This window comes from Antechinus flavipes, chromosome 5 (assembly GCF_016432865.1).
Source record: "Antechinus flavipes isolate AdamAnt ecotype Samford, QLD, Australia chromosome 5, AdamAnt_v2, whole genome shotgun sequence".
Lineage (NCBI taxonomy): Eukaryota > Metazoa > Chordata > Mammalia > Dasyuromorphia > Dasyuridae > Antechinus > Antechinus flavipes.
The window spans coordinates 59,269,424-59,294,630 of NC_067402.1; the positions used below are offsets into that span (position 1 = coordinate 59,269,424).

The 25,207-nt window shown below is 35.0% G+C and overlaps 1 protein-coding gene across 3 annotated transcripts in view; it reads left to right on the plus strand.

Moving 5' to 3' along the window:
• ARMC3 (armadillo repeat containing 3) overlaps window positions 1-25,207 on the plus strand; it is a 146,714-nt gene that overhangs the window by 96,292 nt on the left and 25,215 nt on the right. For all 3 annotated transcript variants that reach the window (XM_052000803.1, XM_052000805.1, XM_052000804.1), the window contains 6 exons: window positions 700-949; window positions 6,737-6,873; window positions 11,538-11,706; window positions 19,898-19,998; window positions 21,203-21,286; window positions 22,571-22,666. In XM_052000803.1, coding sequence (XP_051856763.1) covers window positions 700-949; window positions 6,737-6,873; window positions 11,538-11,706; window positions 19,898-19,998; window positions 21,203-21,286; window positions 22,571-22,666 — 837 coding nt within the window. The remainder of the gene's footprint in view (window positions 1-699; window positions 950-6,736; window positions 6,874-11,537; window positions 11,707-19,897; window positions 19,999-21,202; window positions 21,287-22,570; window positions 22,667-25,207) is intronic.

A 25,207-nucleotide genomic window follows, 5' to 3' on the forward strand; every position in this document is an offset into this window, starting at 1 on the left:
TTAATTATCTCATAATTTTACTGTTTCCTGAATTTTAAATAATGAAAATAAAGACTACTGAAGTTGAATTCCTTAAAAGAAGATTTTGAGTTTTCAACAATGTGAGAAAATGTCCTTTGTGTTTAATAATTACCTATATGATCAATCAGTTTATAAGAAACAAGAAACTTTAAAATTTGGCACTTGTGGATGGACCAACATCACAAAAATAACAATATTTAATTTGAATGTATGTCATTGATTAAATCTATTAAACACGCAACTAAATCAGAGAACCTATTTGCAAAATAAGATTTGGTGGTTTGAAATGAGTTCGTTTCTGCCTGTGATTAGTCAGTAGTTTGAGAATAATAATTAGTTATTTTGCCATGTAGATATTAATTTCTTTGTTTCCTTAAGAGAAATGTCGGTGCTATTCCTTAATGCCTAAGAATTTAGGCAAATTCACAGAATTTTCTTCTCACTTCATAGTAATACTGGACAATAGAAATCCACATGGTACATTTTCCATGATAAAAGCAGCTAAAAGAAAGAACTGATGTTCCAATGAATTTGTATCTGAAAAACTTGAAAATCCTGTTATCAATGACTCTAGTCTGTGTTTGGTGTTAATAAAATGATCACTTCATTGATATAACCATTCAATATGACATTCTAAAGATATTTTCATCATGATGTCTCTTTTTGTGCATTTACCAGTGCTGCCGCTGAAGCTGGTGCTATTGAATCCTTAATAAATACCTTAAGCTGTAACAGAGACAATGCCATTGCCAATGCTGCCACGGTGCTGACCAACATGGCTACCCAGGAGGCCCTGCGCTTGGCAATCCAGAACTTCGACATTATGCGGGCTCTCATCCATCCTCTGAATTCTTCCAACACCCTTGTCCAGAGTAAAGCAGCTCTCACGGTGGCTGCCCTTGCATGTGATGCTGAAGCAAGAATTGAGGTGACAATTTTTGTATTCTTCATTTCAATTTACCTGTTCAGTATCTACTTAGAGACTGACATAATTTTTTTTTAAATACCTAGAATCATAGAATTAAGAGCTGGCAGAGACCTTAGAGATTTTCCACAATGTACTTAGGAGGAAAATAAGGTGTGATTGTAAATGGGAGTGCCAGGGATCAAACACATATATCCTCTGATTAGAAATCTATTTTCTCTCATTATACTCTGCTGCCTGCTCCTCAAAATCTCAGCTGAAAATCACAAACCTGTTCTCATATTTTACAGAAAAAAATGGAGTCATTCCCCATGAATTCCCTTTTGTCTCCCTTTTCTCATGTATCATTCAGGAGAGTGCCTTCTCCTCCTCCATCCCCTCTTCCACGTGTTCTTGCTCCTTAACAACTCCTCTCCTTGTTCAAAGGATCCCATTCCATTATTTTCAGTCTTTCCTTCTCTGATGGCTCATTTTTTATTGTCTAAAAACATACCCATGTTTCCCCTAAAGTGAAAAAAAAATCCCTCATTTGATTCTTTCCTCCTCATTAATTCTGCCCAATTTTTTTTCCCTGCCTTTTGTGGTTAACCTCCTCAAAAAGGCGTCTGCCATAGGTGCCTCTGCTTTCTTTCTCCCTACTCTCTTTTTATCCCATTACAATTCAGATTCCAACGTTATCATTCCACCAAAACTGTTCTCTCCAAAGTTGCTATTGATTTTTTAGTTGCCCATTCCCACAACTGGAAGCTCTTTAAGAGCTGCTGGTGGATCAGCCTACCTCTCACTCCAATTGATTAGCTGCTAAAATGAATTTCCTAAAATGAAAGTCTAATCATGTCATTTCCCTACTCAATAAACTCTAATGCCTCCCTATTGTCTCCATGATCAAATACAAAATATTTTTGTCATTCAAAACCCTTTATATTCTAAATACCTATTTCTTTTCCTTAATTCTTACTCCTCTACATGCTCTACTCAATCCAGTGACACTAGCCTACTGGCTAGTCCATGAACAAGACCATCTCAGCTCCAGACATTTTCTCTGATTGTCTTCCCTGCTTGAAATGGTCTCTCTCCTCATCTTCAGCCACTGGCTTCATTTAAGTCCCAACTGAATTCTCATTTTCTATAGGAAGCTTTCCCTAACCCCTCTTAATTCCAGTGTTTCCCTCTTATTTATTTCCCATTTTATTCCTCATTCCCTGTATAGAACTTGCTTCATATATATTATTTGAATGTTTTCTATTAGATTGTAAATTCTTGGAGGGCAGGGACTATTTTCACCTCTTCTAGTAGCCTGGTGCTTAGTCCAATACCTGGCACACGATAGACACTAAATAAATGTTTATTGAATTGAATTGATTGGTTTGGAAGAGGGGAGAGAGCTGGACTTCTGTGAGATGCATGTGTCTGACTAATCAATAGTGTGAAAAGGTATAACGACCATAGATTGAGATCAGATAAAGGAATTTCAGAGTTCATAGAAGCAGAATACTTACAGGTGATGGCAAGATCAAGTGTATATCCCCGAGTTTAATTCTGGTGCCTTCCCTCTGTTAGCTCCTGTTCCTATTCTATCTAGAGCTTGTTTGTACATATGTTTGCATCCGTTTTCCACCATTAGATTGTGAGCTCCCTGCAAGTTGTCTTTGGCCTCTTTTTATATTCCCAGCACTGTCTGGCACATAGTAAATTATTTAATAAATATTTATTGATTGATGGATTGATTAAATAATCCACTTAGAATAGCTACAGAATATATACAATATTTAAGGCACAGGTATGTGAATTTAGCACAGTGCCTAGCCTTATAATAGGCACTTAACAAATGTTTATCCACTGACTAATTGACCAAGACTGACCAAGAACTAAGGAGTTCAATGACAAAATACTTTTTACACATATAAAGACAGACCTAAATCATTTAAAACATACTAATTGCTTATGATTGGGTTATAATAATATACTTTTGTTGTTCCGTCATTGTCAGTCATGTCCTACTCTTTGTGACCTTATCTGGGGTTTTCTTGGTGTAGATACTCGAACTGTGCTATTTTCTTCTCTAGCTCATTTTACAAAAGAAGAAACTGAGGTAAATCAGGTTAAGAGGTTAAGTAACTTGCCTGGGTCACACAGTTGGTACCTGTCTGAGGCTGGATTTGAACTTGAGAAGTTGAAGCATCCTCCTTTCAGCTCCAGTTCTCTATGCACTGTGGCACCCCCTAGCTGCCCCCAGATTTTTAGAATTGATTGTACAACATGGGAGACCCTAGTCCGTAAACTACAGCCCGCTGGCCAGATTTGGCAGCTGAGGACATTTATCCCCCTCACTCAGGGATATGAAGTTTCTTTATTTAAAAGCCCACAAAACAAAGTTGCTCTTTTTACTATAGTCCAGCCCTCCAACAGTCTGAGGGACAGTGAACTGGCCCCCTATTTAAAAAGTCTGAGGACCCCTGGTAGAACTTGGTCTCAAATCCCATCTCCCAGTCCCAAATAGAGCTGCAGGAACACGCTGGCTTGTCTTGGTCATGAAGCTAGAAAGCTTCCTCTCAGGCCATTCTTTTCTAGCTGGAAACTTTCCCCTGTGCCCACAGACTTTTGGCTCTTTGCATTAAATTAGCAAATTGCACTTATTGTAATTTCTCCTTAGATTTCTTGATCATTCTTCAGTCTGGTTTTTGTTATTACTTGTTTTTTAATATTTGCTGCTATGTTTGTGGAGCCTTTCCTTAAATACCCTGGGGATTTCATCTTGTTAAATAGATCTTATTGGATTCTTCTTAGAGTTTAAATGATTTCACTCTACTTCACATGCAGACACTACTTGGGCTGTGAATATTTTGGTTATGAGCAGGTCTAAAATGAGGTCATTCAGGCAAGGGTTTTGCAGATTTTAAAGAAGTATCTCATATATTCCAGAATGACAAATTGAAAACATTGACAACAACCACTCAAGCTTCTTCCCTCCCAGCTTTTCTCTCTCCTTTTCCCACTTAGCAACAATGATAAAAAGGATGAATTGTCAGGAGCAGTATATCTTCATCACCTTTCTTTCCCTTTAATGGGAGTATGTACATTTCATGAACTTTACTTTTCCTCTGGCCAATTAAGTTCACTTCACCTAATTTGTATATGTGTGTGTGTGAGTGTTTATACACACATGCACATTACAGCCATGTGCATATTTATACAATCATACTTTCCTTTCATATATATGTAAATGCACATTCTCTGTGCATATGCATATGAATACATATATATATTCTCATGCATATATTGTCTTTCACCTTATTCATCTTTCTTGATTAGGAAAATATCACTCTTACTATTTAAATTTTACTTCAAGACTGAAAAAACCCTCAATTTCATTGCTTTCTTCATTTAACTGATAATTTTGCATTCTGTTCTTCCTCATAAATGTATTATGTATTGGGCTATATTATTGGCTAAATGGACTTTTTTGAGGGAACCTAGCCATCATTTCTCCATCATTTCTGCCATTGTTTCTATGGAAAACATCTCTACAACAGAAGTAATACTAATTGCACTACCATCTATAAAATGTGGGAAATAATACTTGCTCTACTTACCTCAAAGTATATAAGGAAAACATTGTGTACATGTGAGTAGTTATTATGAAATTATTATGATGCATCAATATATTTTGCATCATCCCAGACACTTCTACCGTAAATTAATTTCCCCCAATATAGTTAAGCAAAAACATTTTATGCAGTAATTACACTAATAGCTGACATTTATATAGCACTTTTTAAATTTTGCAGCACATATATTATCTCACTTGATCCTCACAAAAACTTTGTAAAGAACTTAGAGATAAGGAAATCGAGCCTGAGAATGTTGAGGGTCATGCATGTGATCATAAGTTTCTGACTCAGGATGTGAACCTTGATCTTTGTAACCCTGAATACACTACTCTCTTCATTACACCCTATTGCCTACAAGAGTAAGCAATACTATCTTTTATAGTTTAACATTTGTTTATCACAATGAAAGCACACAACTTTTGTTCCTGTTGTCTTTGTAACTTTGGAGGGAGGGAGTACTGTCCGACCCATTGGATTTGGAGTCAGGAGGAACCTGGGTTCAAATCCTGAGAGCTTCTGATATATATTAGCTGTGCTTCCAGAGGTAAATCACTTAATCTTTCTATCTTATTTCCCTCACCACTACAGTGGAAGTGAGTCTTATCCGCAGGATCTTTTCATCAGGTTGTCAGGTGAATTAAATAAGAAAATGTAAAACTATGCTTAAAAACCTAAAAGCATTCTATTAATCTCAGCTATTCCTTAATCTGAGTTTTGTTGCCCTTTGTTATTTTCTTCACTTAATTTGTTGCTGTAGTTACTGTGTATGTGATTCTTTTGGCTCCGCATTCTTGTATTACTTCATATGAGTCTTTCCATATTTCTCTGAAATTTTCATAATTTCATTATGGTCTAATGTTATTCCACCATATTTGTTGTATGTCAGTTTGTCCAGCCAAATATGTTGGGCAAATATTTTGTTTGCAGCTTTTTCCCTGTGTTATTTTTCCCTTGTAAATATCTGTCCTTTTCTTGTTTTCATTAACTTCCCTAAGGCAAAAATATAATAACAGGATAATTATATGTCACAGAATAAAAAAAAAAATCAGTTATTCTTCTTATTTAATTCCACATTGTTTTCTTGAACATTTTTAATGTGGCAAGTGAAAGATGAAATAACTGAGGAAATAAAGATCCAAGTTTCCTGAATATTGATTTATTAAGCAATGCAAATCAATTATATAACAAACTGGCACCAGGACCCAAAATTCAGGGGGAGATGAATTTTTATGCATTAAAAACAATCAAATAATATCAATTAATTAAAAGAAGACAATCAACTAGGGGAAAAAAAAAGATAATCTGATTTCTAATTGGAGGAAAGATTAAGTCTTTTCTAAGTTGGGAGAGGAAGGGTGAACAGGTACAATTCCCTGAAATCAGAAAAAGTGGTATCCCATGCTTCAAAGTTTCTCTATTCAATCAGAGGAAAATGGAAATAATAACTGACTGTGGTGTCAGTTTTCAGATAAGACATATAAGGTACTTGAGATACATAATTGTGAGAAAACTACTTGTATCAATCTTCAGATGTGAGTGAGTCAGCATAAACTAACAGCAGCTCAAGGGGCTCCAGTTTCTCAGCCATGGAGAGCTATGTTCAAACAATACAAAAATGTTTTCTCACACCTCCCACAATTGAATAAAATTTTCTCACAAGATAGAAATTAGACTAGAACCATAATTGAATAGGAAGGGAACAAGCTAACTCCGGAACTGAGTCCCCAAAATAGAGTCACTGACTCTAATTAATATTTTAAAGACATGTTTTGTATTCTATTTTGCTAAAAGTATTGTTTCTTGTTAATTATTTAAGAAGTATTATGTTTGAAAATATATTTTTATTTATGCTTAATCACTTGATTTCTTTTTTCTTGGATTATTTCTATAGCTAGTATTTCTGATTTTATTGAGAAATTATGCTGGTTCTTAATTTGAAATAAATGGTTCTGATTAAAGGAAGGAAAAGTAACTTTTTTCCTATGAGTTTTATTATTTTTAACATAAATTGGCTGCTGCATTTTGTTAAAGGCTCTGTCTGCTTCAATTGATTTGATATATGGATCTTTGATTAGAAGAATGATAATACCCTCAATAGAGTTAGAAAGTTAGAAGAAAAAATTATTTTAAAAGATTAATAAATATTTGACTTACTTCTCTCCCCATCCCCCATTTTTAGTTAAGACATGCAGGTGGACTTGAACCACTTGTGGAATTGCTACACTCAAATAATGATGAAGTCAGAAGACATGCTAGTTGGGCTGTGATGGTTTGTGCAAGTGATGAGCCAACATCTATTGAATTATGCAAAATAGGGTAAGGAATTGTTTCTTTTTTGTCATTTTAATAGAGATGTTTAGTTATGTACTTATCTAAATGTCAAGACTATGATTCTCAAATTACAGATTTATAAAACTTCAAAAGTTGTATTTCCAAAGTGGTTCAACATTTCACTGTTTACATAGTGACATAAATGATAGATGAAGAACAATATGAAATTTGTCCAAATGAATAAAAAGTAGATTAAACAGGTATAATGGTTTACAGTCATGGGCTTTTTTAAGCATAGCATTGTTTAGGTCATATGTGACAATTTGTATGAATAGAAATTTACTTAAATAAGTGGTAAGATATGTAAAGTTGAAACAAACATCTTGTTTTTTAAACTTATGGGAACAAATACTCTAAAGATGAATATTAAGAAACAAACTCATTCTCTCTCCCCAAGGAACAGGACCACCCTTCCATATACTTTAATTTGTATCTTTAAATAGGAGAATATCTATGCAGCATCAATATTCTATTGGTAATGAAGTAACAGTTCCTAAGATTTTGCTCACAGGGAAATATTTCCCTCATTTTCTCAAAAACTGACTACTCCAACTTTGCTGGGGATTTTTCCACTTGTTACCTCACAATAACTACCTCCCTGGCCAGCCTCTCTGATAACTTTGACCATTCACTTTTCACTGGCTCCTTCCTTTATGCTTTTAATATATGTAGACACACACACACACACACACACACACACACACACACACACACACATCAAAGTATAACAAACAAAATTTCTGCTACTTTTGCCAAATACCAAACTCCTGTCTAATTTTCTAAGAGGCTTCTAATAGTTTTAAGGCTTATCCTAAATGTACTTTCTGCTTTTTATCTCTATCTAATTCTCCACAAATTCTGTTTTTAATCATTTGAATTGCAAAATGCTTGGTACATAGTATAATTCCTTAATAAATGGTAATTACTTGCTAGCTTGATATGATTTGAGAATAACATTAAGAGGGAGGGGAAGACATTCCAATAAAAAGAAAGAACATGAACAAATGTAGAGGAAAGAGAGTATAAAGAAGAAAGGTGATAAATAGTCCAGTTTGGCCAAAATAGTAATATGACTGAAGTTGAGAGAGGTGAAGTGCTAGCAGTGACAAAGGAATTTTCTATTTTATTCATTAAAGATTTGGGAACTACTAAAGTGTTTTTTAAAAAAACAAATATGAGCATAACATTATCAAACTGCCATATGGAGATTATTTTGGGGAAAAAAAATAGATTGAAAGGGCAAAAAGAGTAGGGAAAAGACCAATTTGGAGGCTGTTACAATAGAGTAGGAGGCCTAGATTAGAGAAGAAACAGAAGAAGGAAATGACAAGCCAATATAGTATCTTTTCCCACTGCCTAGTTATGGTGGAGGGGTTTGAGCAGCTCAGTGAAACTATGAGCTATGCCACGCAGTGCTACCGAAGATAGGACAGATCATGGTAGAGAGTTCTAGAGAAAAAAAAAGTGATTCACTGGAAAGGGAAATGACAAGCCAATCCAATGACAATGCCCATGGACTGAATTAAAATAATAAAAAATATTATTTTGGAAGATGGGCCCCTTAGGTCAAATGGTCCAGTGTGCTATTGGAGAAGAGCAGAGGATAATTTCAAGTAGCTCTAATACTAGTGGCAGCGTCAAAGCCAAAAGGAAGCTGAGATGTGATGTGTCTGGTGACAACAGCAAAGTTCACTGCTGTAAATATCAATATTGCACAGGAAATTGGAATATAACAGCTATGAATTAAAGTAAGCTGGATGTGGTCAAACAGAGGAGGTAGAACAAGATTATCCTGTAAAAGCTTGAGTCTCATTGAGCTTAAATAGATAGTCCTGGGTAAATTTAAATCACTACTAAGAAATGGAGTAGCCTCTCATAATCAACATAAAAGGGTAAGAAAAGCACTCTATGACCAAATGATATGTGTTCAAATCCTAGACAAGCTCCAACTGTAGTTGGAGTTCCCAAAGAGACTAATGTTAATCAGTTCTGTGAAGACATACAGCATCTTGTAGAAATGACACTAAAACAAACAAACAAAAAAGATGTCACATTCATCATAAAGGATTGGAATGCTAATGTAGGAAGTCAAACGATAATTGGAACAACAGGCGAATTTGGCTTTGAAGTACAAAACGAAGCAGGTCAGAGACTTAACAAGGGTTTTGTCAAGATAACTCAATGGTCAGAGCAAACATTCTTTTTCTACAACCCGAAAGGCAACTCTCCACAAGGAGATCACCCAACAGTCAGTACTGAAATCAGGTTGAGTATATATTTTGCAGACAAAGGTGGAGAAGCTTTGTAGTTAATTAAAAACAAAATGGAGCTGACTGTGGATCAGATCATGAGGTTCTTATTGCAATATTTAGATATAAATTGAAGAAAGTAGGTAAAAATCATCAAACTATAATAACATCCTTGATGAATATGAAATAGAAATGACACAGATTTCAGGTACCAGATCTGGTACATAGAATGCCTGAATATAGACAGAGGTTCACAAAATTAAATAGGAGAGAACAGCATCAAAAACACTCTAAAGAATTAAACAAATTAAGAAACAAAATGGCTTATGAATCATTACAAAAAATTTAGGAAAGAAGGAAAGTAAAAGATAAAGGAGAAAAAATGAAAGATATATTGAAAGTAGAATTCCAGAGAATTACAAGGAGAGATAAAGTTTTCTTAAATGAGCGATTCAATACAATGGGAAAGACAAAAGATATCTTCAAGAAAATTATATCAAGGGAAGTATCATGCAAAAATGTATATGATAAAATGTAGAGGGCCAGACTCTGGAGAAGTATACTTGAAACAAGGTGTTAACTCAGAGGAGTTGATAAGACAATGATTGTCTAGTTTAGCATGGTGATTAATAGTTCTCTACTTCAGTACATGTACTTAGTACTTAATATAATTCTACAAGATTGACACCTACAATGATTTAATTATGATAGAGTATATAAAAGCCAACAAGGACTGGACTCAGTGAGACATTCATTCCATCTCACACCATTGTGGTGGCTGGCATAGCCTCCTGCATTTCCTACATTGAGACCAAGACCCGTCTGAAGGGCCTCCAGAAAGCTAGCCAAGTCCCAGGCAAGGGGACAGACTGTGAAGAAGGCAATAAAGACTTCTGGACTTTATCTCTGGCTATTCTTATGGTGATTATTCTGCTGAAGCAAAGGCTGGTCCAAAGACCTCCAGAAAACTCACCACAACATTACAAGTAAAAGAAAAAAATGATAGTAGAAAAACTATATAAGAAAGATCTTAATATTGCCAATAACTGTTATGATGTGATTACTGATATAGAGCCAGACATCTTGAAGAATGAAGTCAAGTGGACCTTAGGAAGCATTGCTAGCATAAGGCTAGTGGAGATGATGGAATTCCAGCTGAGCTATTTAAAATTCTAAAAGATGCTGCTGTTAGCAAATGTGGAAAACTCAGTGGCCACTGAGTTTAAAAAAAAAGATCAATTTACATCTCAATCCTAAATGTCAAAGCAAAAGAATATTGAAATCATTGAACAATTGTGTTCATTTTATATGCCAACAAGATTATTCTTATATGAGCTGATAATTTCCAGAAATGCTGGCTGGTTTTCAAAAAGGTAGAGAAACTAGAAATCAAATTGTCAACATTGGTTGAATTACAGAAAATTGAGCAAGGGAGTTCCAGGGGGAAAAAAACTTCTATTTCTGCCTTATCAACTACCTTAAGCCTTTGACTGTATGGATTACAATAAATGTAGCAAGTTCTCAAAGAGTTGAGATTGTCAGATCATCTTACTTATCTCCTAAGGAACCTAGGAGTTCTTACATACAAGGGACCTGTATGCAAGTCAAAAACCAAACCCAAAACATAAAAAAGATAAACAGAAGGAAAATAATTATGGTCTTTCAAAGGTTACAATGTTTACATACCCATATGGGAAGATGATGCTTTGAGAATTGTATCTTTGTCAGGGTAGTTAGAAGGAATATACATAGAGAGCATCAGTTGACTTTAATGTGATGATATAAAAAAATAATTAGAGGTGGAAAAGAGATTGTCCTAGGAGAAGAGGAAAGGGGAGGTAAAATGGGGTAAATTATGTCCCCTGAAGAAACAACAACAACAAAAAAGATCTAGTACAGTTGAAGGAAAGAAGAAAAAAGAATGAGCATTATTTGAGCCTTAAACTCATCAGACTTGGCTTCAAGAGGGAATAACATACATTCTTAATTTGGTATAGAAATTTGTCTCACTCCATAAGAAAGAAGAAAGGGAAAGGGAGAAGTTAATAGAAGGGAGGGCAGAAGTAGAAGGGAAAAGGGATAAGAAAGGGGGAGGGTTGAAAAAAAGAGAAGGAAGACTGAGGGAGGTAGTGATCAGAAGCGAGACTATAACTTGCAGAGATAGTATGGATTTGCATTTCTAGAGAAAGTTTCTCACCTAGAGCTGCCTAGTCCAATTTAATAACTAGTCCAGGGTTGGAAAGGTTGTTATCACCAGTTACTGGTCCAATGAATAAGAAAGAGGTTATTATTGCTCCTCTGCCCAAATTTGTCATTTAGGATATTAAACAAATAATTGACTTTAATGGTGAAATATTTATGTTGAATGAATAAAGCTTTTTTTTTTTATTTTGTTGACAGGGTTTTGGACGTCCTTGAAGAAATTAATCAATCGATGAGGCGAAAAAATAATTTCAGTGAGGCAGCTTATAATAGATTGCTTAATAACAATCTTTCCCTGAAGTATTGTCAGACTGGTTATTTATCATCTAATAATATGATTCCTGATGGATTCTATGATGCTGGTCGGGTAAGTGTCAGTACTATTTTTTAACATAAATTAATTTTATTACTTTTTTCTTAAATAATGATGCTGCTACATTGCAAGTTGGTATTATGCTATTATAGTGCAATTACATAATTATCATCTTTTTTACATTTTACAAACCTGTACAAAATGCTTCTCATTTTAACTCTGTCAGGCCATGATAGCCCATCTTTTATAATTTTAATGTAAATTTGATCACTTATTGTCATATTTTTGGATTATTTGACTAAACTTCAGATTAAGGATAAAACTGGGGATAATTGTAGAATTTAGTGTCAACTTTAGAAAAAGAATTCCAATTAGAATTTGTGATCATTTTCTAATTTAAAAGAGATGTTGTACTAAAATTTTTAGAGGCAAAGTTAATTACAATAGAAAATATTTATAATTCAATAAATTTTCCATAGGATATGTAATAATACTTAATACATTGTTGATTTAGAAAGGAGTAGGTAATGCCTTAAGTACAACTTCAGTTATAAAAGGAATCTGTTTTCACGAACCAGCCTACATAAGTATGCATCATCACCAGGAGGCTGAAAAAGAAAAATGCAAAATGGCCCTCAGTTTTGTGCAGCCCATTTCTATTTCTATAGTGAGGATATTAAGGAAACAGAGGATACTAAGAACCATATCGATTTTAAGACTAAGAACTTTAACCTGGCTGATGATGCTCTATGAAATCATTTTCTAGTGATCAGTGACTGTCCACTAGAGGAACCTGAATCACATTAGTCTTGTTATTCTCAACATAAATTAAAACAGAAGACAGAAGAAAGTTGCAGCTAAGAGAAAACATGGCTCACAGGTTTTCCTGAGTTAGGAAAATTACTGAATTTATGGAGTAGCTTTTTATTTGGACTAGAAGGCAGTAAGAAACATCATTTTGTGGAATATTTTCAGAAAGAACATTATGAAAATTATTATAGCTTATGTACTGATATTTATTATATGTGAAGAGCTTAAAAAGCTCTATATAGAAGTCTGTAGAACCCTTCAAATTATATACACATAATTTTAAATGTGTGGCATGAAAAGGGGGTGTTTGACAAGAACAGTGAGAAATATATCAGAAAATATTGAACCGCAATAAGGAATGAGGCCCATAACTTGTAGAGTATACAAAACCCATTCAGCTAAACATAAGGAATGCTTTATTTGAAAAGTGAATAAGAAGATATGGGAGATGTTAAGTATTGAATAAACTTAATTTTATTAATTAAAAATTTTAAATTTGATTTCATTGAACAGGAAATTTTGTATTCCTGATATGAGTCATTCTTAAACCTAAAGTCATTCTTAAATACTCAAGACTACCAATTAGTCTAAAAAAAACCACACACACACACACACATTAGAAAAGATAGGGCATTCAACTAAAACATTGAAATAGCCCAGGCAATAAAATTCGAGACAGCCGCCATGAGGTAGATTTAGGATTTATTTGGTACTGAGCTGGGGATGGAGTTCTAATTGAATTCCGTGCCCTCACAACACTAGGGATAGCTTTTATATTTGTTCAGCTATTATTACATTGGAATCTGTGATTAGCATTATTACATTGGAATCTGTGATTAGCATTTTACTACAGGGTGGGAGTAGGTATTCTGTTGCATAAATAGACCACCCACTGGAACAGATAACCTTAAGGGCGTCATTGACCCGGTCTTTTGAAATACAAAAGAGATCCCCAATCTAACTAAGTAAACTTTCTTCTGCTGTCCCGAGGCGGGAAGGAAGGATTTGTCCTGTCCATTTCAACATCTATTATGGCCTTTTAAGGCAAGTAAGTGATGTAAGAGTATAGGATATGAACAGATATATGAAGACATACTTAAATAGAAAAATTGAATCAATCAATTGTCATAAATAGGCAAATCAAAAGAATCATCCAGTGTCTTTGCCAAGAAAATCACATAGACAGAATTGGCATGATAAGGTCCTTTGAATCACCTGAACATCTAAATAGCTATAACAAATATAGGAGAATATATACCAAGAATGGGAGACCTCTCCCATTGGGAGAAAGACAATTCAGCTCAACAAAGGGATAATGTCCCTGATCTCACCCAAGGGGAAAATTCCTGAAATCTCTAAAGTAGCAAGTGAATATAGAGGCTTGATTGGAGTCTATTTGCCCCTCCCACATCTTCCCAGGGTCTTTTCCTTCAGCATCTGAAATGAGGTTGATCTATTCCATTTTTCTTCTCAAAGTTGAAAGACAGGAGGGTCTGAAGTAACTCAATGCTTGAAGACTTGAGAAAAAATATTCAAGGTTTGATAAGTTCTCCACAAGATCCTGAAGGGGAACGTAGCCTCTCATCAACTCTTTCCAGTGCTGTAATGCCGGAGAAACTGAGGCAGGAGAGAGATTAGAGAGTTTTAATATTTTTATTAATGGGAGAGTAAGATTGACTGGACAGGACTCTCGTCTCAGATTATCCAGTCAGACAGAGATAAGTATACTGGGACCAAGGAATCCATATTGGTCCCAGGGCTGGAGGATCCAAAGAATCCAGCGTCCAGCATACAGCTGCCAGACGCCATTCTCCAGCAATGAATGGAAGAACCCCAACTTCTTAAATACCTTTTTGGAGACAAAGAAGAGAAAGGGAGGGAAAGTTTTTATCAGGGAGGGGAAGCCATAAAACCCTAAAAAATCCGGAGACAAAGAAGTAAAAGATATCGTGGGTTATCTTGGAATATTCTAAAGGAATATTGTAAATCCTTGAGGACACAAAACAGTCAGGAATCTACTCTCTTATCTTGCTAATTTATAAGAGATTGAGACAGAACAGTTAAGGAACCTGAGACAGGGAAACTGAGTCAGGACAGTTAAAGAGAACTGTGGCATAACATTCCACACTCTTTCTCCTAAATATTCAAATCTTTGGATTTTAGCACCTTCCTCTAGGTATCCAGGAGGTCTTTGACCCACCCTATGTAAAGCAAACGAGCAAAAATAAAACTAGAAAAAATGTAAGGACTCATATGACAAGAGCAAGTCTCTCCCTGATAACCCCAGAGTTAACAGTTGTACAAAGGTTCCCTTGTTGCAAGCATGTCAGGTCCTTTCCAGTTCTGGAGCACCACCTCAGCCAGAGAATCCAATTTGAGATGGACAGTTAGGTCTGTGGTCATTTGTACACTTAACTCAGTCTCTGCTTACAAAGCAGCAGGGTCCAAGGCCCATTCAGAGAGGCAGCCCTCTCCATGGGGGAAGGATGAGGCTTGTAGTAGCTCCACCCGTCCCCACCCAGAGAAACAGGGCTGCTATTAGAATACAGATTTCTGAGCAGATTATGCACAGTTAGACCATCAAGGCAGGCAAACTCCAAACTTCAAGGTCCTTTGAAATGCTGAAATACTTAATGAACTGGGGTTACAGGAATGGAAAAATAGATCAGAGAGACTGCCAGTGTCAGGACAGGTGTCTGATTTCTAAAACTTTTCTAAAAAATAATCCCCAAAACTGAGTCTGCCAGGGCACTTTTAACAAAATAAGGGATTCTAAAACTAAAGCATCCACATTCAATCTGAACTAGTGAGATAAGAGGTGGGGCAGAGATGCCTAAGGCAAAATAGGAGCTAGGGGTTCCCATTCTTTTTGGTATTTTGAAAAAATATACCAGTTTCCCCAATGTTCTATCTCTCCCTCCCCTTTTTTTTTTTCTCACGGAAAGGAATTATCAAATGACCATTCCCCATATAAATTCCAAGAGCAAATCAAAATCCCTATACATAACAGACTAATACAGTAGCATTTCCTAAAAAGGCCTAAAAGCCCTCAAACATAATAATTACAGTTTTAACAAATCTCATCCCAAATCTTAAAACACACAGTAATAGATGATCCAGGTAAGGTTTAACAGTCAGTCATCAACCATTCCCAAAGTCCCTCATATCAGTCCAAAGTACAGTCGATGCAGGGTCCAGTCCATGGTCTCATTTTTAAAACTGCTGCTTCAGGCTATGAAGTGATAGGAGGTTCTCATTCCTTGCAGAGTGGGTGCGTCATGCTGACAATCAAAGCTGATCAAAGCTGATCCAGGTTCCAGAAGCAAGCCAATATCTGTAATTTGACCAAAATCTAAAACAAAAACACAAATCTAACACCTAAAGATTAGATCAGTCTCAGATAGAAAGACACAGTTCACCAGACTGCTGCAAAATATGAGGAGGCCAAAATAAATTGGCCAGCAGTTTCCTATGTGAAGAGACGAGTTTGCTTTACAGGCCAAGCAAACGGCTGCAGTCTTACAGACCCCTGTTAATTGTCCATTTATCATGTAGAAACCTTAAAGGAACAAAACACAAATATCCAGTAACAGACAGATGACCAGGCGAAATACTTAGTTGCCCAAGCATTTAGGACACAATCATTACATATAACCAGACTGAAAATAGCAAGGCTTGACATAATTGAATTGCATTAACAGTTCCTATTGACCATTGTTCTGATCAGAGAGATCAGTTACAGAAGGAAAAATGCAAGAACATAACTATAACATAACATAAGCAGTTGAGTTTTAACTGCTTATCAATTTTCCCAGTAACTGTCAGAGGGTGGAGCTTTTAAAACTCCCAAATAGCATTAACTAATTAACTCTAAGCCCAAAAAATTTTACCCCCAATAACAGATGTCATTGATCAAATTTCTGATAAATCTTAAACAATTATTTATCATATCCTTATAAGTCATGACAGAAAGAAATTGTCTCAGTAAGTTCACAACTTAGAACAATTATCATATCTAGGTAGATGTTACATGAGTGAACATTATACATACAAATCAGTTTGCCTTTAAAATACCCAATACATAGAAAAATATCCCAAATTGCATATTGTCCATAACAGAAACATTTTCAAAAGGACAAAGAAAAAAAACTATTATGTTCAGAGACCCTTTAAATAACCTCAGGATGACCCAATACAATCAATTTAAACTTATACAAAACACCCAATTCCACATAAAAGAATTCAAGAAGGTTTTTTTTTTTTTAACATAGCAATTAAACTCTTAGAAATATTTCTACCAAAATATGGATCACATTTACAACCATTTTCTTTTAACCAAACAATATTTATGTATCAAGAAACAAATATTCAATCAATTAACCTAAAAGTAAGCATGTCCTTAAAAATCACAGTTAGCTGCACTGCCGCAATCAGATAAGAAAAAAACGGCAGGAACACACTCAGGGGGGTGAGGGAAGGAGAGGATTCCACGTGGCCACCCTTCCTCCAATCCTGACCCCCTAGAAAAAAACTTCCCTCAGGTTCCCCACTCAATTTCCTACATGGGGATCCTTTTCAAGATTTAACCCATCAGTTTCCCAATATCAGGTTTCTTCCCAAATCCACCCATTTCCAACTTTCTCTTTCCCCCTGACTACATACTTCAACAATCTCCTTAAAGAACTTTCCTTCCCAGATGCTCCTTTGGTAAAGTAGCAGAAGGCAGTGGGGGTGGGTGACTCCTTCCCCCACCTCTTCACCTACTCCCAAAAGTCTTTCACCTTCCTAAAACCATGCAAACCTCTAATTTCCTCTACAAATCAATCCTTCCTAAATCACCTGTATTCCTCTTTCCTTTTCCCTTCAAAAACCTGTAAGATTCACACTATAGTGAATAACCCAAACCTCCACAAAACCCACACATGTCCAGCAGAGCTGGATTTAAAGTATAACTTAACGTTAACAAATAACTCAATATATTTCAAAAGGTAACAAACTGAATCGAACTAATACAGCTGTTTTTAAAAGTTTTTTCTTCTACCACATTTCTTCTAAAAGCTATTAGCATTTTATCTCTAGAGCTTTTTATTGCCCAGGCCAGACTAAGCTTGAATTTTATTGCTCTTTAATCTAATAGGCTTTTCCTAAAAAAAATTTTTAAATCACAAGCAAATTTTCCTTAATCATTGTTCTTAAAACTTAACAAAGCTTTTAAATCAGCAAAAACAGACTAGGGGCTTTTTCCAGGATTCCCCACCCTCAGAGAGAAGTTTTGTTTCCTTTTTCCCTTCCAGAATCCAAAGGGGCTTCTGTGAACTTCCAAGCCCATTTAGTGCTTTTCTCTGCCTTCACAGAGAATGCCTAGATATTCTATTCAAACTTCTTTCCTTTAAATGTTAGCATACTGCTGTATATTAACTTTCCAAACTTTCAAATCCCTTTCAATCTATTTTTTCATTTCCTTTTTTTTTTATTTCTTCCTTTCTCTCCCTTTTCTCCCTTCTTCTCACAGGCTGCTGCAGTCAGCCAGAGACAGAGAAAGATTTTTCAAACTTCTTGATATTTTCTAAGCCTGCAACACAGAAGCTGAATTCTTATCTCTTACAAGCTTACTAACTTTTAACACAGACACACACAAACAAACATGGAGCTCCAATTTACTATGCACAGTTGCAATGTTGTTTTCCAACCAACAACATAACAAACCACACAGAACATAGAACATATATCACACAGACTACACAATATTAAGCAAACATATAACATATAGCCAGAGGATATTTTCCAGCGTCCCAGAAAATACCCGTCTCAGAATTTTTAAACCCGTCGGTATTTATTCTGAGACCACAGGTTGCTAGCAACAGAACAGACCAGAACCAGAACCAGAACCAGATGGTACCCCAAAAGGTACCCAGACAGACTTACTCTCCCGAATGCCGAATCAAATGCCGAATCGATTTCGTTGTCCACTGTAGGCCGGACTGAGGCTGAAGAACCACTTAGCCAGAATGCTGGTCTTTTCTCAAGGAACAGACTCAGGTCGTGAGCCCCGCTCAGGCCTAGGTGGAGACGGAGAGGTCTCTAATCTCTAATCCAGTTCTCAGTTTCTATTATCTCGGTAGGACCTCCAAATTGTAATGCCGGAGAAACTGAGGCAGGAGAGAGATTAGAGAGTTTTAATATTTTTATTAATGGGAGAGTAAGATTGACTGGACAGGACTCTCGTCTCAGATTATCCAGTCAGACAGAGATAAGTATACTGGGACCAAGGAATCCATATTGGTCCCAGGGCTGGAGGATCCAAAGAATCCAGCGTCCAGCATACAGCTGCCAGACGCCATTCTCCAGCAATGAATGGAAGAATCCCAACTTCTTAAATACCTTTTTGGAGACAAGAGAAAGGGAGGGAAAGTTTTTATCAGGGAGGGGAAGCCATAAAACCCTAAAAAATCCGGAGACAAAGAAGTAAAAGATATCGTGGGTTATCTTGGAATATTCTAAAGGAATATTGTAAATCCTTGAGGACACAAAACAGTCAGGAATCTACTCTCTTATCTTGCTAATTTATAAGAGATTGAGACAGAACAGTTAAGGAACCTGAGACAGGGAAACTGAGTCAGGACAGTTAAAGAGAACTGTGGCATAACAGTGCCTCATGCAGGCCTAAGGTGTTCATCTCTAACAACCCAAATTAATGGACTTTGGGATATGAATTACAAAATGTATGGAAAAATATATGATAGGTTAGTCATTTTTTGAGAATGAGTAATCACTGCTGGACAACCCAAGTGTTCCACTGGTATATTTACAATGTCAAGAGAAAATAAAGAAGGCTCCTGAGACATTGAACAATTCCTCTTCTTCCTCCCCCAATTTATGGGTAACATAGGAAAGATGTTGGTGGCAGAAAGTATATGTTGCAATCTGTATGATAGATAATAGGAAAACCTCTAATAAGTGTATTCCAAATTGAAAACTTGAGGCAATTAAGAATTAAGCTTTTAAAATATTTAAGCTTGTTCCTGAAGTTTGGGTTTGATATTTTGTGTAGATCAGAAACTTGTGAGTAATGGATTTTTTAAAAAATTAAGTAAATAAAAAATGAAATGCATTTCACCAGGTTTAAACTTAGATAAGGTTCTTAGAAGACCATTTGATTCAGGACAATCCCTTCAGGAAGATTAAACTGCCCAATTTGAATGCTTATCTGTTTGTTTAAAATAAACTCTGCTATCTAGTTTCCTTCACTGTTTCATAAAATACTTAATTACACTTATTAAAAAATGACTATAGCATTTTATTTTAGCCATAGTTTTTGAAGAATAATTTTACCATTGAACATAAATATTTCTACTTAAAAACATCTTTTCTTCTAGGTATTTATGCTTTTTAAAAATGAGATCTATATGTCTCTCACTTTTGACTTATTTTGCAGATGAGCCCTGGCACAAAACTTCTGAGTCTGAAAGAATTTGCCTTACAAGAACCAAATGATCGGCGCGCAATAATCTTAATTAATAGTAAACCTTATTCTGCGTGAGTCACTGTTAAGAGTTCAAAAATTGCTTATTCTGGTTTAGTTTTTCATCCATTGTGAATATATGTGATTTCTCAATTAAGCTCTTGATTGGGGGAAACCAACTTTTTGTGCTACTTTTATTTTTTCCAGAGCTCCCTCAGGAAAATGTTAGTTTTGCTGTACCTGACTTGTAACTCTGACTCCTGATGGAGAGATTTTCCAGGTTCATTGGTTAGCACATCTAAGAAAATGAATATGGATCAAATTCATGACTTAGAGGAAATAAGGCAATGGGAATGTAAGAAATACTGTGCACATTTCCCTTTCTTTCCAAATTTTGTTGGTTAGTTTTAATGAGAATGTCTTTATCAATGAATTCTAAATGTTTTTTTTTCATAAGTGCTGATATTCTCTTATCCTACAGATATGCAGTAAACCAAGACATAAATGGTTAAAAGGAGACAACATTTGGTCAATTCAGATTTTGGGGGCAAATGTCTGTAGGTCTAATGATCATTAAAACTTACTTATAGAATTGTTAGCCATCATGGCTTAGAGCATTGTCATATTGATAATAACTCATATATTATTATTAAATAGTAATTATGCTAACTTGAGAATGACAAATAGGTTTAAGAGTTTAATGTATCTTTATTTCTTAATGGAATTTAATCATTAAATTAATAATTCTAATGACAAAGAGATAACCAAGAAGCATATGCATTTTGAATAATATCAAGAACAACATTTGTAGAAAACACAATGTCTCAGGACACCTTTAAGAGAATCATCTCCTTTAATTTCTATTAGCTTTAAATTTATTTATCTTGGGTTGTTCAGTCATCAATAATCATATTTACAGAGTTCCAAAATCATATGCTAAAATGCAACTAAGATCTAAATTTTAGAATTTAACTTAAAAAAATTAGAAGTCTTGAGAAAAAAATTACTTCATCTATAATTTTAAGCAAAAATTTCCTTTTCCTAAAAATTATTTTCTAAACAATTTCAATATGGCTAGGTACCAAGGTCACATTTGTTGTTGTGTTTCAAAATCTTAGTCGTACAAAGTTTCATAAAATTGTTTGTAGCACATCACTGTTAAAACTCAGGATAAACAACAGAGCTTTCTTTCCTCTTTGTATGGTTCATGGGACTAAAACCAATATTGTAAAATCAATGACCTTGCTTGTATATAATTTTAAATGTGTGAAATTTCAGTTATCCAACTTATACTACAGAAGAGAAGTTCTCAGACTCTGTTTCTGGACGATCTTCTTCTTTACAAAGAAGGGGGAGAACCAGGTAGGAAGAAGTATTTTGTGTTCCAGCACTTTGCTTCAACATTCTGGAGTACAGAATTTACTAAAAACAATCTCATATTTTGATAATCTTCCACATGATGATTGATCCCAAAGTTGCCATATATACTTTAAGGCATCCATTATTGCCAATGTTTTGGAGACTTTGCTTTGTTAATTTGTGATAGTGTAGCCATCTGTTTGTGCATGAGTTTGTTTGTCTGCCATCTTTCCTTCTCATATGACTGATCTATATCCTTTCCTAGTCATATATGTCTCCTCAATAATTTTTTGTATCATTTCTTACATGGAAATTACCATGGGAATTTTTAATTATTATTATCCCCATGAATGCTATTTGTATTAAATAGATGCACCTTTGCAGTCAATTTTTTAACAAGTCTAATCCATTTTCTTATTCATTCCAGGCCTACTCATCATCCATTGGTAATGTTTCTACAAGCTAAAGATAGATAGACAGATGGATGGATAGATGATGGATGGATGAATGAATGGATGGATGGATAGATTATGTAATACAAACATATGTATATATATTTATATATAAATAACATGGATTTATATATAAATATATTTGTATATAAATGTGCATGTGTATATGTGTATAATAACACATAGACAAGGATTAATTCAGCAGTCTGGTAGAAAAAATGCATTTCAAAGCATAAATAATATGCTTTTCATCCACTTTGTTTTTCCAGTGGATAGTTTGACCATTCTCTATTTTGTCATGGATTTTGTAGTGTAGTAAATTAAGTAAGATATCGTATGCCAATGAGAGTATTTCAGAGAACTTTTCCATCAGTAGAAAATCATCTTTTTGTCTGGATTTCATGACAGACATCTCCTTCAAAAGAAAATTTATTCATCTTCCATCAACAAATACATAAAGAAAAACAAAGAGGAAATGTGATTGTATGTAACACTGCATGTAATCATAAATCTTTGTTATTTATTATCTGTTTCTTAATGCACTCACCAATTTCAATAAGGTAATAATTTTCTTGTTTCGGTACTCCCTTTTGAACTTTTTTTCTGTATGTTTATCACAAATTTGTTGCAGGACATCTTCCATGACACTGGCAAATATCTTTGGTGAACATACATCTCCCTGTTTAACACCTTGTTTGATGTCAATGAGTATATATTAATTGAAATGTGTTTTATGTATATAATTATGTATATGTATGTGAATTGAAATAAGTATATGTGAAGTAAAACTGGCTGTACTTTTCTATAAATTAAAAAAAAAAATCTATCATTTTAGTGCTGGGGTAGGATCTCCTACAGATGAAAAAGCGGATGTTCCTGGTCAAACTGTTGCTGTTGGTAGCAAAACTGCCCTTAAAGAGAGAGCATCAAGGTATGAATACATAATACTTACTTTCCTAATCAAATTATACTAAAAGTTTATCAAGCATTTTGGGGAAATGGGTCATTTTTGACAAGGACATTGGGAATAAGGATCAAATCCTGGCATTCAACAGTTTTAAGGGCTTTTTTGTCTTCTCTGCAAATTCAATGTATAGATATAAATATATCCTAGATTGTACCTTCCAAGGCTCCTCTACTCCTTGTAGTCACCATGCACCATGCCTTATATACTCAAAGAGTCTCCCAAGGCTCCTGAACTCTTATCTATGTGGCTGCTGCTCTGGCTTCCAGATTGCCAAATCGTTTTTCCTCCTGTCTGTCACTAATTTTTGTGTCCAGATTTTGTGTTTGCTACTAATCAGATCTGTCAGTATGTCTACTGTGCTTTTGTAGATCTCGATGCTTCTCAAACTGCTTTTGATCTTGTCTGCACACATTTTCTATGCTTTGCTTTTGTTACTATTTGTTCCTCCTATCTTTACATCTTAACTTCCACACCAAAAGGCTGGATCTTTTAAAAATACTGGTAGCCAGACAATTCCTTTTCCGTAGGGTCACTATAATACCAAATATCCAGGAAAATGTGTTTGGTCTCACAATAACTCTGTGAAGTAGGGAGGGTCTGGGGTATGGTTAGAATTTCTCATTTTTCTAAATAAAGAAACTAAGGCCAAAAGAAATTAAGACATTTGCCCAAGGCCATGGAGCTAATGAGTAATTGATTTAAAATGAGACTTAGATCTCTTAGTCTGATGCTTGTATCATTACACTGTTACCTTAACCATGATTTGTAGCAAAAGAAAAATGAAGATAGTTTGCAAGTATAAAATTTTTCATAAAGAAAAGGGAAATTTAAAATCAAAAGTCTAGATGAAATTTGATGTCTGAAAGGTTTTCTTATATGGATAATTGAGGCAAAGCATTGAACAACATTTAATAAGGTCTTAATAAGGTCTAGAGCACCCAACCCCAAGTCTTACCCCTATTAAATATCCACAGTTCATTCTACCATTCCTTAGCAATCATGATTTCAAGGCTTTGTGCCTGCCTGGTCATTTTCTTGTGAATTTGCTTCAGTTTGTCAATTTCCCTTTTATGATGACAGCTTTCCAAATGTAGTCTGGCAAGTGAAGAACACTGATATATTATAAGTAATATTTTTTTTCAATGTACAATTTTGTCTGCTGAATTCCAAACTTGCATTAGTAGTAAATTAGTTAGAAATTATGGGCAGGTTGATTTTAGAAAAACATGGAAAGACATGCATGAGATAATACACAGAGAAATGAGCAGAAGAGAATTTTGTATACAGTGATAGCAACGTTATTTCAAGAATAACCGTGAAGAACTGAACTAGTAATATGAATATTTAAATCAACTGCAAAGGACTTATGAAGGAAATGCTCTCCACCTCCAGAGAAGGAACTCATTTTTAGAAGTTTGTATTGTATGGGTTTTCATTTTTAGAAGTCTGTATTGTATGAATTTCACATGTGATATCTGTGTCAAATCATGCCCTTTTTCTAGAGTGCAGGTTTGGGAGGAAGGATGGGAGACAGCTTGGAACTCAAAATGTACAAAGATGAAAAAGAAAGTACTGTATACTTTTTCCTAAATGCAATCTGCTTTCTTTGTAAAGTATTACTTACATCTTCTTTTCATTTCTGAGTCCCTACTCATGGTCTGTCACACACAACAGAGGTGGGGAAACTTTTTTTCTGCAAAGGGCCATTTGATATTTATAATATCATTTAATAATCATAGAAAATTATCAGCTTTTAGAATTCAAGCAGTGGGAGGTTGTTGCACCTAATTTTCAGCTCATCATTCACTACCTGTGGTTGCCTTAGCAAATGATTTCACATGCCTTATACAGCCTGTGGGCCAGATGTTTCCCATCCCTGATATACAATATGGTATAGTATGATAAGCATTATCAGGTAGTCTCAAATACAAATCTCAAACACTATATATTTACCCTGAACAAATCATTTAACATCTCTCAGCCTCAGTTTCCTTATTTGTAAAATGGGAATTGTGATAACATCTATTTCATGTGGTCATTATAAGAATCAAAAAAGACATTATCTGTAAAGTACTTTGCAAACCTTAAAAACATCATGTGTTAGTTATTTATGTTCTGCTTGTTGTAATGGGATGATCATCCAGCTGTCAAATGATTAACCCTGAAGTCATTTTTCAACCTCACTAGTCTCACTAGGGAGGCCTTGTAATATTCTAGAGCTTGGTGTAATTGGTACAATATCATGATCTACAAATAGAAACATCTAGAGGACCTACCTATTAGCGACCCCTCTTTTCATTTGAACCTTGTCCACCATGCTCTCCAGGACAGGGATGAACACAGTTGGCAAGTTTTGTTTTTTTTTTTCTTTGTTTGACATTAACTATCATCATTAATCTCTGTGGTTACTTCTATGAAAGAATCTCTATGTGTTTAACTTAAATAATTATGACACTGTGTTGGTGCCTCTTGTTGTCTTAAAGACTTTTTAAAGACATTTTACTC